Source organism: Mycetomoellerius zeteki, unplaced genomic scaffold (assembly GCF_001594055.1).
Source record: "Mycetomoellerius zeteki isolate Tzet28-1 unplaced genomic scaffold, Tzet1.0 scaffold203, whole genome shotgun sequence".
Taxonomy (NCBI): Eukaryota; Metazoa; Arthropoda; class Insecta; order Hymenoptera; family Formicidae; genus Mycetomoellerius; species Mycetomoellerius zeteki.
The window spans coordinates 645-13,432 of NW_017256991.1; the positions used below are offsets into that span (position 1 = coordinate 645).

General features: G+C 33.1%; 3 protein-coding genes and 1 pseudogene across 8 annotated transcripts in view; 1 reads left to right on the top strand and 3 right to left on the bottom strand.

Moving 5' to 3' along the window:
• The first annotated feature begins 132 nt into the window (after positions 1-132).
• purple (6-pyruvoyl tetrahydrobiopterin synthase purple) lies at positions 133-5,470 on the top strand. 2 transcript variants are annotated; one of them, XM_018447530.1, is made up of 4 exons: positions 133-210; positions 3,996-4,178; positions 4,710-4,789; positions 5,149-5,470. In XM_018447530.1, the coding sequence occupies exons 2-4, from the start codon at positions 4,096-4,098 to the stop codon at positions 5,451-5,453; spliced, it is 468 nt and encodes a 155-aa protein (XP_018303032.1). In that variant the 5' UTR covers positions 133-210; positions 3,996-4,095; the 3' UTR covers positions 5,454-5,470. The 2 variants fall into 2 exon arrangements, with proteins under 2 accessions (XP_018303032.1, XP_018303033.1); XM_018447531.1 differs by lacking the exon at positions 133-210 and adding an exon at positions 3,344-3,444.
• On the bottom strand, positions 667-3,241 carry LOC108722425 (uncharacterized; annotated as a pseudogene).
• A 1,155-nt stretch (positions 5,471-6,625) lies between the features above and the next one.
• Positions 6,626-9,924, bottom strand: bwa (alkaline ceramidase). Of its 5 annotated transcripts, none has more exons than XM_018447536.1 (5): positions 9,905-9,924; positions 9,204-9,424; positions 7,682-7,838; positions 7,271-7,508; positions 6,626-7,107 (listed from the first exon to the last, which is right to left on the bottom strand). In XM_018447536.1, the coding sequence occupies exons 2-5, from the start codon at positions 9,294-9,296 to the stop codon at positions 6,786-6,788; spliced, it is 810 nt and encodes a 269-aa protein (XP_018303038.1). In that variant the 5' UTR covers positions 9,297-9,424; positions 9,905-9,924; the 3' UTR covers positions 6,626-6,785. The 5 variants fall into 5 exon arrangements, with proteins under 5 accessions (XP_018303038.1, XP_018303035.1, XP_018303036.1 ...); XM_018447533.1 differs by lacking the exon at positions 9,905-9,924 and adding an exon at positions 9,814-9,839 and having other exon boundaries at positions 9,204-9,631; XM_018447534.1 differs by lacking the exon at positions 9,905-9,924 and adding an exon at positions 9,570-9,660 and having other exon boundaries at positions 9,204-9,503.
• A 1,415-nt stretch (positions 9,925-11,339) lies between these two features.
• The window catches only part of LOC108722421 (malate dehydrogenase), a 3,808-nt gene continuing 2,359 nt past the window's right edge, over positions 11,340-12,788 (bottom strand). Inside the window, 2 exon segments of the mRNA XM_018447527.1 lie at positions 11,340-11,817; positions 12,779-12,788. The exon segment at positions 12,779-12,788 is cut by the window's right edge and continues 362 nt beyond it. Coding sequence (XP_018303029.1) covers positions 11,443-11,817; positions 12,779-12,788 — 385 coding nt within the window. The 3' untranslated portion in view covers positions 11,340-11,442.

Here is a 12,788-nt window from a genome sequence, read left to right on the forward strand (position 1 = left end):
CGCTTCATAGTATGTCAGCCATGTTTAGTACCCTCCCTAGTACCTTTGTCATAGTAACTTAAGCCGGTTGCGCCTCTCTGAGAAATCTAGGACTCTAGATTAGATTAGGTTCAAGGCATTTGCACATGAAAAGAAACTGACGTGAAACGCGTCTACGTATAGATCATAAATTCGTGCATCTACATGTCTGAAGGTGGACACATTTAACAGGTTCGATTTTTTTTAACGTTTCGAATATTTACGAATGTAGAGGATTGGATAACCGTGTAGGGTGTAAAGGGGAAATTTCTGTAACGCGCGTGAAATATTAAACATAACGTTGGAGTACAAACGATGATTCTAACCATTAATTGCGACGCATAATTTTTTTTACGTCAATTGGAAGTATAGTATGTATAATATTGCAAATATATACAATCGTAAATCTTTATTTTAAAAAATTACTAATGATCGAGAGTGATCAAAATCATCTTTTTACACATAAAAGTATCGCCATATTTCACAATAAAATATTATAGTCTTAAAATGAAATCGAATGTAGGAATCTGTTTACACTCTTGAGTATTTATCAGCATTTTGACAGCTTCGTCACAAACATCAAATACTCCATACTGATTGAAAGCTTGCAGCAATATTGCTGCAATAATGTTTGCAATATTACTGCAATATTGCTGGAACGTTGCAATGTTGCTGGAATGAAATTCGTGCTGTATAGGATCGATAAAATTTCTAAATCATGGTTGCAATTTGCTTGCCTACGGTAAATTGATAATAAATTTCGTTCAAATCGAGCGCGTCATAGCATTTATTTAAGGGCTTTATGCCCTCACACGTCAACATATTTATCACGCCTGGAGGTATCCCAGATGACAAAAACAGGTCGCAATATTCTATTATATTGCACGATTTTGCGGTACATATTACGACGACGGAATTGCCGATTATTAAACTCTGTGTCAATTTACGAAACAGATCTGCTTCTCTCTTCTCTATAAGCGTGATGACACCTTTTGGTTTACGGGTTCTTATCACCAAGGATCGTCCACTTTGAGGCTGCAATGAATTCTTGTACCAGTGTGGAAATTTTATCCATTTGAGTACTATTTCCGACAATTCAGATTTACTAAAAACAAAACCGGAAGAAGATAATATAAACTATGCATAAGAGATACAATAATTTTATTAGTTTGAGGTACCTAATGTATTCTAGTAAAAACGCGAACTTGGATAATATTTGCATTCTGGATTCAGTGGACAGCTCACTCCAGATTTTGAACCCTTTTATAGCTGATATAAAACATCTGCTCATATCATCTCTAGAATAATATAAAAATTGAAAATTTGTTAGAAATCATTATTGAATTTCTTAAATTCAAAATTTATTATTGGTTGAAATTAGGCAAGATGTATACTTTGTTGCACTTGCTCTTAGTATAGTAGTGTTATTATGTAACCAATAAGTATTTTGTACAGGCTTTTGCCATGTACCGTCATAAAACATGTAATTATAAATCGGATTTGCAGGTACAGGCCTCTTTTTCGAACATATTGGCTTTATCATGTTTACTATGTGATGTTCTTCATTAAAATTGAGATTACACAGTGGAATCTTGAATATTTCTATATAAGGCATAACTATCATCGTTTCATAGAAATCCAGAGTATTTATGAGGACAATATTTCTCTGTTAAAAAGAAAAATCGTTTGAAAACAATTTGATAGTATTGTGCTATACAATTTAAACAATAAAGAGTAAAATCAATTTAAATATGCATACATCTAAAGATGCTGCTAAATTTTTTGCAGTCGCAATATCTTCAGACCATATGGATGTTACGTTTATTTTATAAGATATAGGAGGTGTAAGTAATTCTTGCTTAGATTTAAATACACGAATAACATCAGTGAATTTGCTAAAAACTTTATACATAAGTGACAAAAAGTTGCATTTTATTGATTCTGATACCCATATTTTACTTAAATTTCGAGAGTTTTCTGATATCTTTAAATATTTAATAACTGCATATAAATCCGAATCTTCTAGAAGTATTATTTCAATGGTCTGATCTATATATAAAATTTAAAAAATTTTTATTAGAGGCGAAAAAATTTTTTAATTAAATCTTAAATCTGTTTCTCTTACGTGAAAATAACTCTTTATACTTCTTATTATATAGATCATTATCTGCCAACGAATTTGTGCTAAAATATAAAATAATATCAAACTATTTCGAAAGCCTTTAGATACATTTTTTAATTCAAAATTCATTCAATTTTAAAATAAAGTATAAAGCATAGAGTAAAAGAAAAATTGTTGATTATATTAGAGCTGTTTTCGCAATAAAATTTATAACATAACGTATAAAGACTTTTGAAATGCTCTCTCTGTAAACAGACGTGTGTAATATTCACACTAATTTTAACACAAAAAAAAATATGAATCGATTAATATCTTCAATAAGTATTTAATAATAGAATGAATTTCAATTAGATAATTACATGATGCAAGTTTCTAAAAAATATTGTACGTCATCCCTTGCGCAAAAATTAAGAAGTGTCAGTATTAACGTCCAAATAAGTTCTTGTTTAATCTTTTCTAAAAAAAATAAAAGAAACACAATCTGTTCTTATTTATAAACAAAGTAAAATATTAAAAAGTGAGCATTAATGAAATATTTTTACAATTACAGATATATTACCTGTAATACGATTAGGTTTATATATGTTTATCCTATAATAATTTACATATGTTATAATAGCTTCAGGTACATCTGTGTGATTACAAATAGATTTGAAAAGAGGCATATGATTCTCTAATATTAGTAATGTCTTTTCGAGTCTACAATTGTAAAAAGCAATTAAAGATGATAGAAACAAAGATAGATGATTTTTACTTTTAGCTGTAACTTTTGTCGTATCGTTCGCGATAAGATTAAATGCCAATTTAATGTTTTTACCTATCCACAAAAGTTTCATGCTTTAATTTTATCTCCTTGCACATAGCATATATTTCCATTGATGCTTTCTGAAAATGACGTGAAAGGAGACAGCATTATAACAAAGAGTGATCAGATCCTTTTCTCTCATCTCATTTTTAACAAGAGTGATCAGGTCTGTTTCTTTAGCCAAAAGAATTTCCATTTTTAACGGTAAATTTTGCGGTCTATTGGCAATTTGTTTGTGTATATGTAGATCTAAGTACTTACACTTTTTTTACTCTTCAGTTCTTCATAGTCTAGATTGATGTAATATTTTTCTATATTCCGTAGGTCCATGCTCTCAGCAACAGGCAAATCTATTAGAATAATTAAAAAGATGTGCGTGTCTTGACGATTGAACTGCGCAGCAATTGTAGTAAAAATAGACGGAAACACCCTTGTGTTCGCAGAAGAAAGATATTTTGCTTTCGAAATCGAACATTACGTCGACGTCAAAGATCTATTTGTAAATATCGTTCCATATCAAAATTTGAAGAAATATTGCTAAAACTTTACTGACCTCGTCATCGAGGGACGTAAATAATATATTTTGTCGACGTTTCGCTTCTCAATATCTACAAGCAATACTGTACATAATACTAATATCAGGATTATGATAATTTCGATTGTACCGATTTAATATCAATTTTACGAATCTTACATTTAGCGTTTGATGCTTAATATACTGGCATAATTAAGAGTTTTTAGCATTTTCTGCGATTTTTTACAAGAAATGTACATATGTCTTGTAAAACCATAAAAACGTTTAATTAAAAAAACTGCAAATTAAAAAATCATGTATATATCACACAATAAATCTGCTATCATATTCCGCTGGCAAGATATTTTTACTGGTATTCTGCCAACATAATTTACAGCAGGCACTTTGCTGAATCTATTTTCCACAGGCTCAGCTATCTAAAATAGATTTCTGATTCATCGTTATATACTGTGTTCTTTGTTGGACAATTATTCACAGAGATCTCTGATTATTCTAATAATTACGTCGATTTTCAGCTGTTGCGGTCATCGCCGCGCATCCATCGGAAAGAACATTTTTTCATCGTTTACAAGATATTCTTGAGCTTTGTGTCTGCGTGTTCCCGGTGATTGGAGAATGGAGATTTCAAATCGTGAAAGAAGGCCGATCGCTTATTTGACTCGGAAGGCACAGATATCCTGCTGCCATCGTTTGAACAGGTGCGTGTCGAATTGGTGAATAGAACGGATCTTTGATCTAACGAACACTTTATATAAATTTCACGATCGAGGAATCATTCTCAGGGAGAGAGAACGCCTCTTGTTCATTGCGAGCATACGATTTCCCGGAATATTATGCGATGTTGATGAATTACAAATCTTAAAATCAAATAACTTGAAATCTTTAACAAAGAACTTCTTCTCAGAAAATCCCAGAAAGTCATTCTTACAAAAAATTTATCGTTTTTCAATCATTTAAAAGATAATTAGACACTAATCAGTCTTCGAACTTCGGCAATCTACAATAGTTTGTTTTGTCTTCAAATGAGAAAAATTTCATTCTCGATCTTTATGTTTATTATTAAAAGCTTAAAAAAACTGTTGTTTTTACATACGAAAAAAATTATATATATGTATAATAACATATATCAAGCTCTTTTTTAGAGAAAAAAAGTCAATTTACTGAATTGATCAAAGGAAGATTTTGTTCAGAGAGAGAACACCATACCGATTTAAACAATTTAATTTTAGCCCATTCCTAAGCGAGCACGAGAATGAAGTAGTATACGGAAAGTGCAATAATGTTTGGGGACATGGGCACAATTACCATGGTTTGTATTATCAATTTATCACTTCATTGTTTACATTACATACTAGGCAAACACAAGAAGATCAGTCTTAAACAATATATCTGAAAAAATACATAGGATATTTTTTTCGTCGAATTAATTTTTTTCTTTTTCTAGCGGAAGCTTGGCATTTATAAGACCTAATTTAATTAGAATCATTTAATACATAAATTTTGAAGAGAGCATAGATTTGTAAGAAAAAGTTCTTGCTAAGAAGTTGGACATCATTGTTTTTGAACTTTTTCAACTTTTGAATTTTTAATGTTAAATTTTTTGATGCACGAAATCTTACGCATGAAATCTTACGCATGAAATCGGGATAAAATTAATTTAACTTTTAGTGGAAGTAACCGTTCGCGGACCTGTAAATCCGCTAACAGGAATGGTCATGAATTTGGAAGATTTAAAGGACTGTATGGAAAAGGTGTTGATGGATCAGATGGATCATAAAAATATAGATGAGCAAGTGGGCTACTTCCGAAAAACAGTTTCAACGACCGAAAATGTCGCTATATATATTTTCAATGAGTTAAAAAAGCACATGTCCAATCCCGAATTGTTGTATGAAGTAAAAGTCCACGAAACTGACAAGAATGTTATGTGTTTTAGGGGGGAGTACGATGAAAATGTACCTTCTGCTTCTTAATTATTAGATTATTTAATTGTACAAATTTATTCGTTTCTGATATTTGATATTTTTATTACACGTTTGTATAATACAATTACATAATTGTATAATATTTAATTACATTAAAATAATCGAAAATAATATATGTAAATTATGCATTATATGGATAATATATAAAATTTAACATTCCAGTTTCATTGTAATTTCTATAAATAAAACAGAGTAGTCGTAACAATTAATTGTAATTACAGTCCACAATACCGCAAAAAATTAAATGCTTCATCCAATATTTTCTTTATTGCACACACATACATATACATACACCACACACACACACACACACACACACACACGTAGTCTTACATCTAAGATGGTTGTTAAAATTTTGAGATTCTATTCTAATTAGAATTTAATTGATAGGACACTATTAAAATTAATATTTATATCTATGTTACATCTTTACATTTTTCTGGTACTTAAAAATATAAAATACACACGCATGCGTATTCTTAGTGACGATTTGTGTATTATAGCACATTTATAAAATAGTCCTTTGTAAAAAAGTTAACAAGAGTACATATCACAATGTAATCATTTCATAAATAATTTCTAATTCGCTAATGTATACATATATGTAATCATAATATCTGCGATTTTATAATCTCTTCGCATGAGAAATTAATCATTTTCATATACGCTGCTTTTAATTGTGTACAGAACTTATTACATCGTTTATAACAATGTAACATTCATCATAAAGCTGTATATATCTTTATAAGGTCAATTCCAGATTTTTATGGGAGAGAAACACTTTACTAACTAATATAACTAGGAGGAAAGCTAATTGTCAGGTAGAGATGTTAAGCTACTATGGGACATGTAATTCGCTTATTAGTCATTGATATTTTCAGTTATTTCAAGTGTTAAATAAATAAAATGTATAATATATAAAACAATAATTCAAAAGACGTATATAGTAGTAATAAATCAATGTCTCAAATCAAATATTACATATGCTCATTTATATAATGATTTTTGAAATTATTACTAAATCATAAGTATTCAATGTGCCACTTATGTAGACATTTTTTTATATCACATTTTCATATTTTTTCTCATAGTATAAAATTTAATTTTATATTTTCTTAAAGACATTTTATAATCAATTCTTTAAAACAAGATAAGACAAGATAAAGTATGATAAAATTAATGTTTACATGAATCACAGGACATCACATCGAACATCTGCGCATTTAAACGCTAAATATTGCTATAGCTGTACCAAGTATACTATCGCGTAATAAATAATAATGCATTACAGTATTAATGCTCTCGAAATTATTACGAGAGCTATATATTCATATTGTAACTCGACTTCACATAACTTCGAATAGTCACGTACGGTATACCGAGTTCAAAGTTGTCTCTGGGCCAATACTTGAGCACCGGAGATTGCTGCGGCTTCTCATCTTGCACGGCGAAGTACGCAAAGAGCACCGCCGCAGTATAACTCGCGATGAAGATAAACAAATGCCACAATGCATGGAGATACGGGAAGTTTAAATTCAGCCAGGTATCGCAGAACAGACGATCGTTTAGCCAACAGACCACTGCTAGTATCCACATGATGCCGCATCGCAACCCTAGTCTGTACACTCTTACCGAGGTAGTCCTTCAAATTTTTTAAGACACCGTTACAATCTTATTGTATTATTCTGTGCGACTTCTACATCGAATATATTCTTACGTTTCCGTTATATTAATCATTATTGGAGTTTCTCTTTTTAAATCCGCGTAATTTTTATATTGGATGTCTGTGTGTACAAAGAAATTACCTTTTCAGCTCCATGATCAAGAATCCAATCGCCGGTACGCCCAGGCTCATCAATGCGAAAGCATTTACAGCCGGATGTATCAAGGCCAAGCCGGTAGCGATTAGAGTGGGCAACGTTGCGCATATAGAGAAGAGCTTTCTGTCATTATGTACGACATTGGGGAAATATCTTCTGGGAAAGAACATACAGAAGCCTGCCATATACACCCACAAAATAGACAATTCATCTAATAGTTGACCTATCGCATATATGCACAAAATTAGCTATAACGCAACATAAATATTAATTTCACCAATTAAGCAAATAAACATACATTTTGACAAGTACTTTTAAATAGCACTTCTTTCGTTATGAAAAACATTAAATTTCTTAAATTGTTAAGTAATAAATATTGATACTTGGAATTCTCACCTATCAAGGATAAAGTAGCATGAAAATACGCACTAGAAAGTCCGACTACCATCAATAAAAACCAAAATACATGAATTCCTGGATTCACAAAGCGTGCATAATCTCTAAATAGGTGCATGAGCACGGGTGGAAGCAACACGAAGACCACATTACTCAACTAGAAAATAAAAACAGTAGATAAGTTAAACAATGAAAAATATACTCTACTCCCTTTCTATATTTGTATTCCCTTTCATATTTATTTTTCCAATACAATTCATCATGATTTAACGAGTCTGTGCCAAAAATGGTCTTTTATATTTACATAAACTATATTTAGCAGAAATATAATATCATGTTCCATTGTTCTAACTAAAATATGAAATAGTTCCAGATAAAACTGTTTTCAACAACTTCCGTTTATACTAGTGCGATAAAATTTCTAGATGAAGATAAAGGCTCATCAGATACAAATAAGAAAAGATAAAGACTCATCATATATCAGAGTTATTGGAAATAAGAAATAATGAATCAAGATAAATTAACTATATTCTTCCTTGTCTTTATATAGGTATAAACGTACTGTTGTTTTGTTATCTTTCTAGTATATATCCTTTGTTCTGTTTAGTAATATTATTTCATTATTCGCAATTACACGACAAGCTTTTGTCTCGGATTTAAACAACTTCGACCTATGAAATTGTCGACATATTTAGAACCTGCCTTAAGCAAAAAATTACCCGTCCCGACAAAAAACTGGAAATCATTTATATACTTGTATTGATGTAACTCTGAATATTAAATATCTTTATGATTAATTTAGAAAATACTGGATATTAAGATTTTATTGTCCACTTGTACCTTTCTCTTGAGGAAAAAGTTGTCATTTCGTAACTTTTAATTATAATTCAATCGTATCTCAATTCTCCTAGTTGAATAACCATTGATATCAGGACACTTTTGTGCGGAAAAAATAAATTCCTATTTAGAATTTATAAGAAATAGCCATAAAAGCTGTATATCTTTTTTATCTTGTTTATAAAGTAATATAGACTTCCTTTATCACAAGCATTATATCTGATTTATGACGCTTTTTTTTAATTACATTATTTTTTACATTGATTTGACATTTTACAAATGTAGAATTTGCCTTGTGCAAAATACTACTTATCAAACTGTTTTCCTCATGCAAAACACCTGGAAACTCATCAGTAGGTCTATTCTGTAACTTGTAACTATATAAATATTCATCTCTCAACAAAAGAAAAAACAGGAAATTCATTATCATTTAAATTTATATAATTTTCAACATTAAATATCTTCGAGATAAATTATTCCTCAGTCTCTAGGGAAGACCTCTAGGTCTCCCTACTTTCGGGTCAATCACGTAATTAAAATTCTATCGAATTACGATTCTCGTAACTCAAGAAGCATTGATACTTGAACTTTCTTGTCCAGGTAGAACCGTTTTCAAATTGATCGAACAAAGAAAGGTCCATACACGCACATAAAACATATGTGTAAACAAACGCGCAATACAAACCGTGTTCATAAACTCGGCGATGCTAGGAGAGATGTTGTAGTTGCGCTCGCACCAATCTACGGGCGAACTGCCAGGTTCGAAGGGTTTCCACATAATTGCTATTCAGCAAATCTCTTCGGGTAATTCACAAACTGCTTGAATCAGTAGAATAGTAGATCGAGGGATATCTATTAGGCTTGGTCTCTCATAGAATCATTGCCTCGCGCTCAAACAATAGACATCTGTGTACAATTCACGCGCGCAATAAATGCCGTACGATTCCCCTTGCACGAAAAGAATAAAGATGCGTGTACTTCGTTCCTGGTTTAACGTGATTTAACGGTACATATCTCGCGGAAATACTCCCGATCACTCACGATTACTCACGAACGACTGACAACTGCTGACAACTTATAACGACGTAACTGGACGTAACGCGACCCGGGTACCTATCATGGAACAAAGTCGGAATGGATTCCGAGATCGGAATTATTCAATTATTCCCTAGATTTCTATTGTGTTTTCTGGAGAAAACGGAATAATTCCGATCGGAATCCATTCCGACTTTGGCTACGTTTACACCGTGCGCTTAGTCCGCGACCTATACGATAAATGTCTTTGTTTAGCCTACAGGATAAAAATATAAACGTAGTCTTTGTTCCATGATAGGTACCCTGACAACAGTGACGACCGAACGTAACCAACTGCGAATGCGGACTGACCCAGGCAGGACTGACTTCGCTATCCACTGACTCCGCCAATCCCCGCTCGCTAGCTAAATACGAGTACCCGATTATCCGCGACGTTTCCTGACGTTTCCACACCACGGTGCACCGTGGAGAAGGGTAGATAAATGTGCGCTCGCGCACAGCAGCACAGAGCACACCACTACGACGAACTTGGACCAGTTGGACCAACCAAACTTGGATCCTTCAGCCTTGGACGAACTGCAATGAATTGCGATGAATTGCGATGAACCGCGATTGCTGCGATTGCTGCGATATTAACGGCCAGGAGGAATATATTATTATTATATTCAGCAGTATTTCGCCGAATCGCGACTTTTTCTGCCTCTATATGTACGACAGATCTGTCCAATTTTAAATTTTTTTACGTCAATGACTTTGCGTTTTGGCTCCGGAGTTCAAATTGAACAAGCTTGATCTACGAGCTACGTTTTATATTAATATTGCTTATGGTAGATACTTTCACGGATCAGCCGAAAAAGCACCTTGGAATCTTTGAATCAACTTGTTATCGACATAGGTCAAAGCAAAAGATCACATATTGCAGTTGCAGATTGCAATTTATATATGCGTAGTGAACTGTACGCGCAAACGCTACCGAAGGGGTATAAGTGTGTTCAAGAATTACGTCCAGACATAATTCTAGGCTACAGTTTACGTCACGTATACTATATCAAAAGTACTACATCCAGAGTTATTTAGACCGTTAGACGTAATTCTTGAACGCCTCAAGGATTGTGACACAGCTGGACACTGCTGTGCCACATACTTTTCCCCGCGAGATAAGTTTCGGAATGCGCTAAATTCGCGAAAATGATTGCAATCACGGACCAGCAGTGGAATTCTGTAACTCGGTTATGCAGTCGTTATGAGTTCATAACGAGTTACAGAATTCCACTACTGGGCCCCTATTCTTGAAAAGTATCGCATACGAAAAACTAGAGAAATGCTATAGTATATGTAACGCATACTATAGTATTTCCCTAATTTTTCGTATGCGATATTTTTCAAGAATAGGGACTCAGGGATATACATATATCATCGATATCATAAAAATGACATCGCCGTGCCGAGAAGATGGAAGCTCTAAAAAAAAGGAAAAGAAAAAGAATTATTGTATCTGAATTCCCTCAATCGAGTGTTGGTGTCGACTAGGTTGTCTTGGATTCAGAGTCGTCTACTGTACAAATACTTCTTTAAATTCTCTTTAAAACTTGGTTAAAAAAATTCGCTTTTAAACGTTCCCCATAACAACACAATTAGTCTTTGTTTCCCAAACAAATTTTTGCTCTTGATCTCTCAATATCACGATTTTTACGTCAACTAATTATTTTCATTCGCTTGATAATATAAGCTACATTTATTTACAACAAAGTTACAAGTTATATATGGGACGAAGCGCATGATGAAGTTGAATACAACTGTCGCGCAATCAAACTACAAACACACTTGTGCGAGATACTCGCACAAGATTTCAATTCTGCCAGATTTTCTGAAATACAGCCCCGAATCCGTCATCGCGTCCTAGTGCGCGTCCTCTCTGTCCGGACTGCGGTAACCGCCATGTCGACGTACTCGTTAATGAGAGGTATCGCCTGCTCGATCAAGAGTACCTCTGCGGCTGAGATTTTCGGCAAGCCAAAATTTCACTTGATACCTTCCGGGCCTAGCTCTAGCTCGCTGGTGAAAAATCGGCAGACCGGCAGTACGTCCGACCGTACGTAGGCGCAGGTGATGACGTGGTTGTGCCCAGATAGACCAGCAGCGAGGTTGATTATCAGCTTGGCAGCAGCCGTTCCGAACGATAACGATGGATCTTCCTCGATGAACGCTGTCCTTGTCTCCTCGTCACCGGCCCGAAACGATTGCAGCAGGGTCTTGCGTTGTGCCTGATACAGAATTATAACAGAATTAATTATTACGTAGAGATACGTAAATTATATAACTTAATTAACTAGTGCAAGACTTAAGCGATACCGTGCAATTGCAGTTGTATAAATATCGTTAATTACGTATTAATTAACGAAGGTATAAATACATTAAGAATCCAGAAGATATTTACAAGAGATGCGTATATGATGCGTATTTGATCTTTGCTCGTTCAATGTATCTGTGCTATACCTAAAAATCTCGGTTCTTAGTATATAATTTGTTTTTAATTTTTAGAGAATTAGTAGAATTTTAATTTTTTTTCTGCAGATGAATGTAACTATGTAACTATTTTATTTAGGTCGATGTTATGCAGGTCGTTTCTTTCTACTTGTCAAATAAAACAGAGAAAAAATTGCAGAAGTTACTGTTCCCCCCTCTCTAGCTTTAATATATATTTTTTTCTCTTCACTGCGTTCAGGGAGACGCTATTAGCGCCGTGTCTGTATTCTATCCTTGTTATCCTTGTTTAATAAATAACGAAGATTGGCTACGTTTACATCGTGCGCTTAGTCCGCGACCTATACGATAGGTGTCTTTGTTTAACCTACAGGATAAACAAGGACATCTATTGTATAGGCCGCGACCTAAATGCACGGTGTAAACGTAGCCATAGAATGTAAGAAGTAGCGCTAATAGTCTCCCCGAACGCACTATTAGGAAGCAATTTTTTATTCCCTTTAAAGAATTAAATATGATTATAGTATCTATAATATTTATAAAGTATTGAATTAAATTGAATTAAATAATTTTTAATAAACTTACAAACATTAAATTAATTTGAACATTTTTTAAAAGCACATTACGATTGTTTAAAAATGACTTATACTAACGGTTTAGAGTGTGTTTAAATTCTTTAAAAATATATACTATATATTAGAGGCCGAGATTAGAAATTAAAATTTCATGACTGATTCGTACATTTGTGAAT

What these genes read in the sequence shown, in the direction of transcription:
- purple (XM_018447530.1), top strand. Translation starts at nt 4,096, where the DNA reads ATGGAGATTTCAAATCGTGAAAGAAGGCCGATCGCTTATTTGACTCGG. An exon ending in TGCTGCCATCGTTTGAACAG is followed by an intron (nt 4,179 to 4,709) that starts GTGCGTGTCGAA and finishes ATTTAATTTTAG; the next exon opens with CCCATTCCTAAGCGAGCACG. An exon ending in ACATGGGCACAATTACCATG is followed by an intron (nt 4,790 to 5,148) that starts GTTTGTATTATC and finishes TTTAACTTTTAG; the next exon opens with TGGAAGTAACCGTTCGCGGA.
- bwa (XM_018447536.1), bottom strand. Translation starts at nt 9,296, where the DNA reads ATGTGGAAACCCTTCGAACCTGGCAGTTCGCCCGTAGATTGGTGCGAG. An exon ending in TCGCCGAGTTTATGAACACG is followed by an intron (nt 7,839 to 9,203) that starts GTTTGTATTGCG and finishes TTTATTTTCTAG; the next exon opens with TTGAGTAATGTGGTCTTCGT. An exon ending in TGCTACTTTATCCTTGATAG is followed by an intron (nt 7,509 to 7,681) that starts GTGAGAATTCCA and finishes TATATGCGATAG; the next exon opens with GTCAACTATTAGATGAATTG.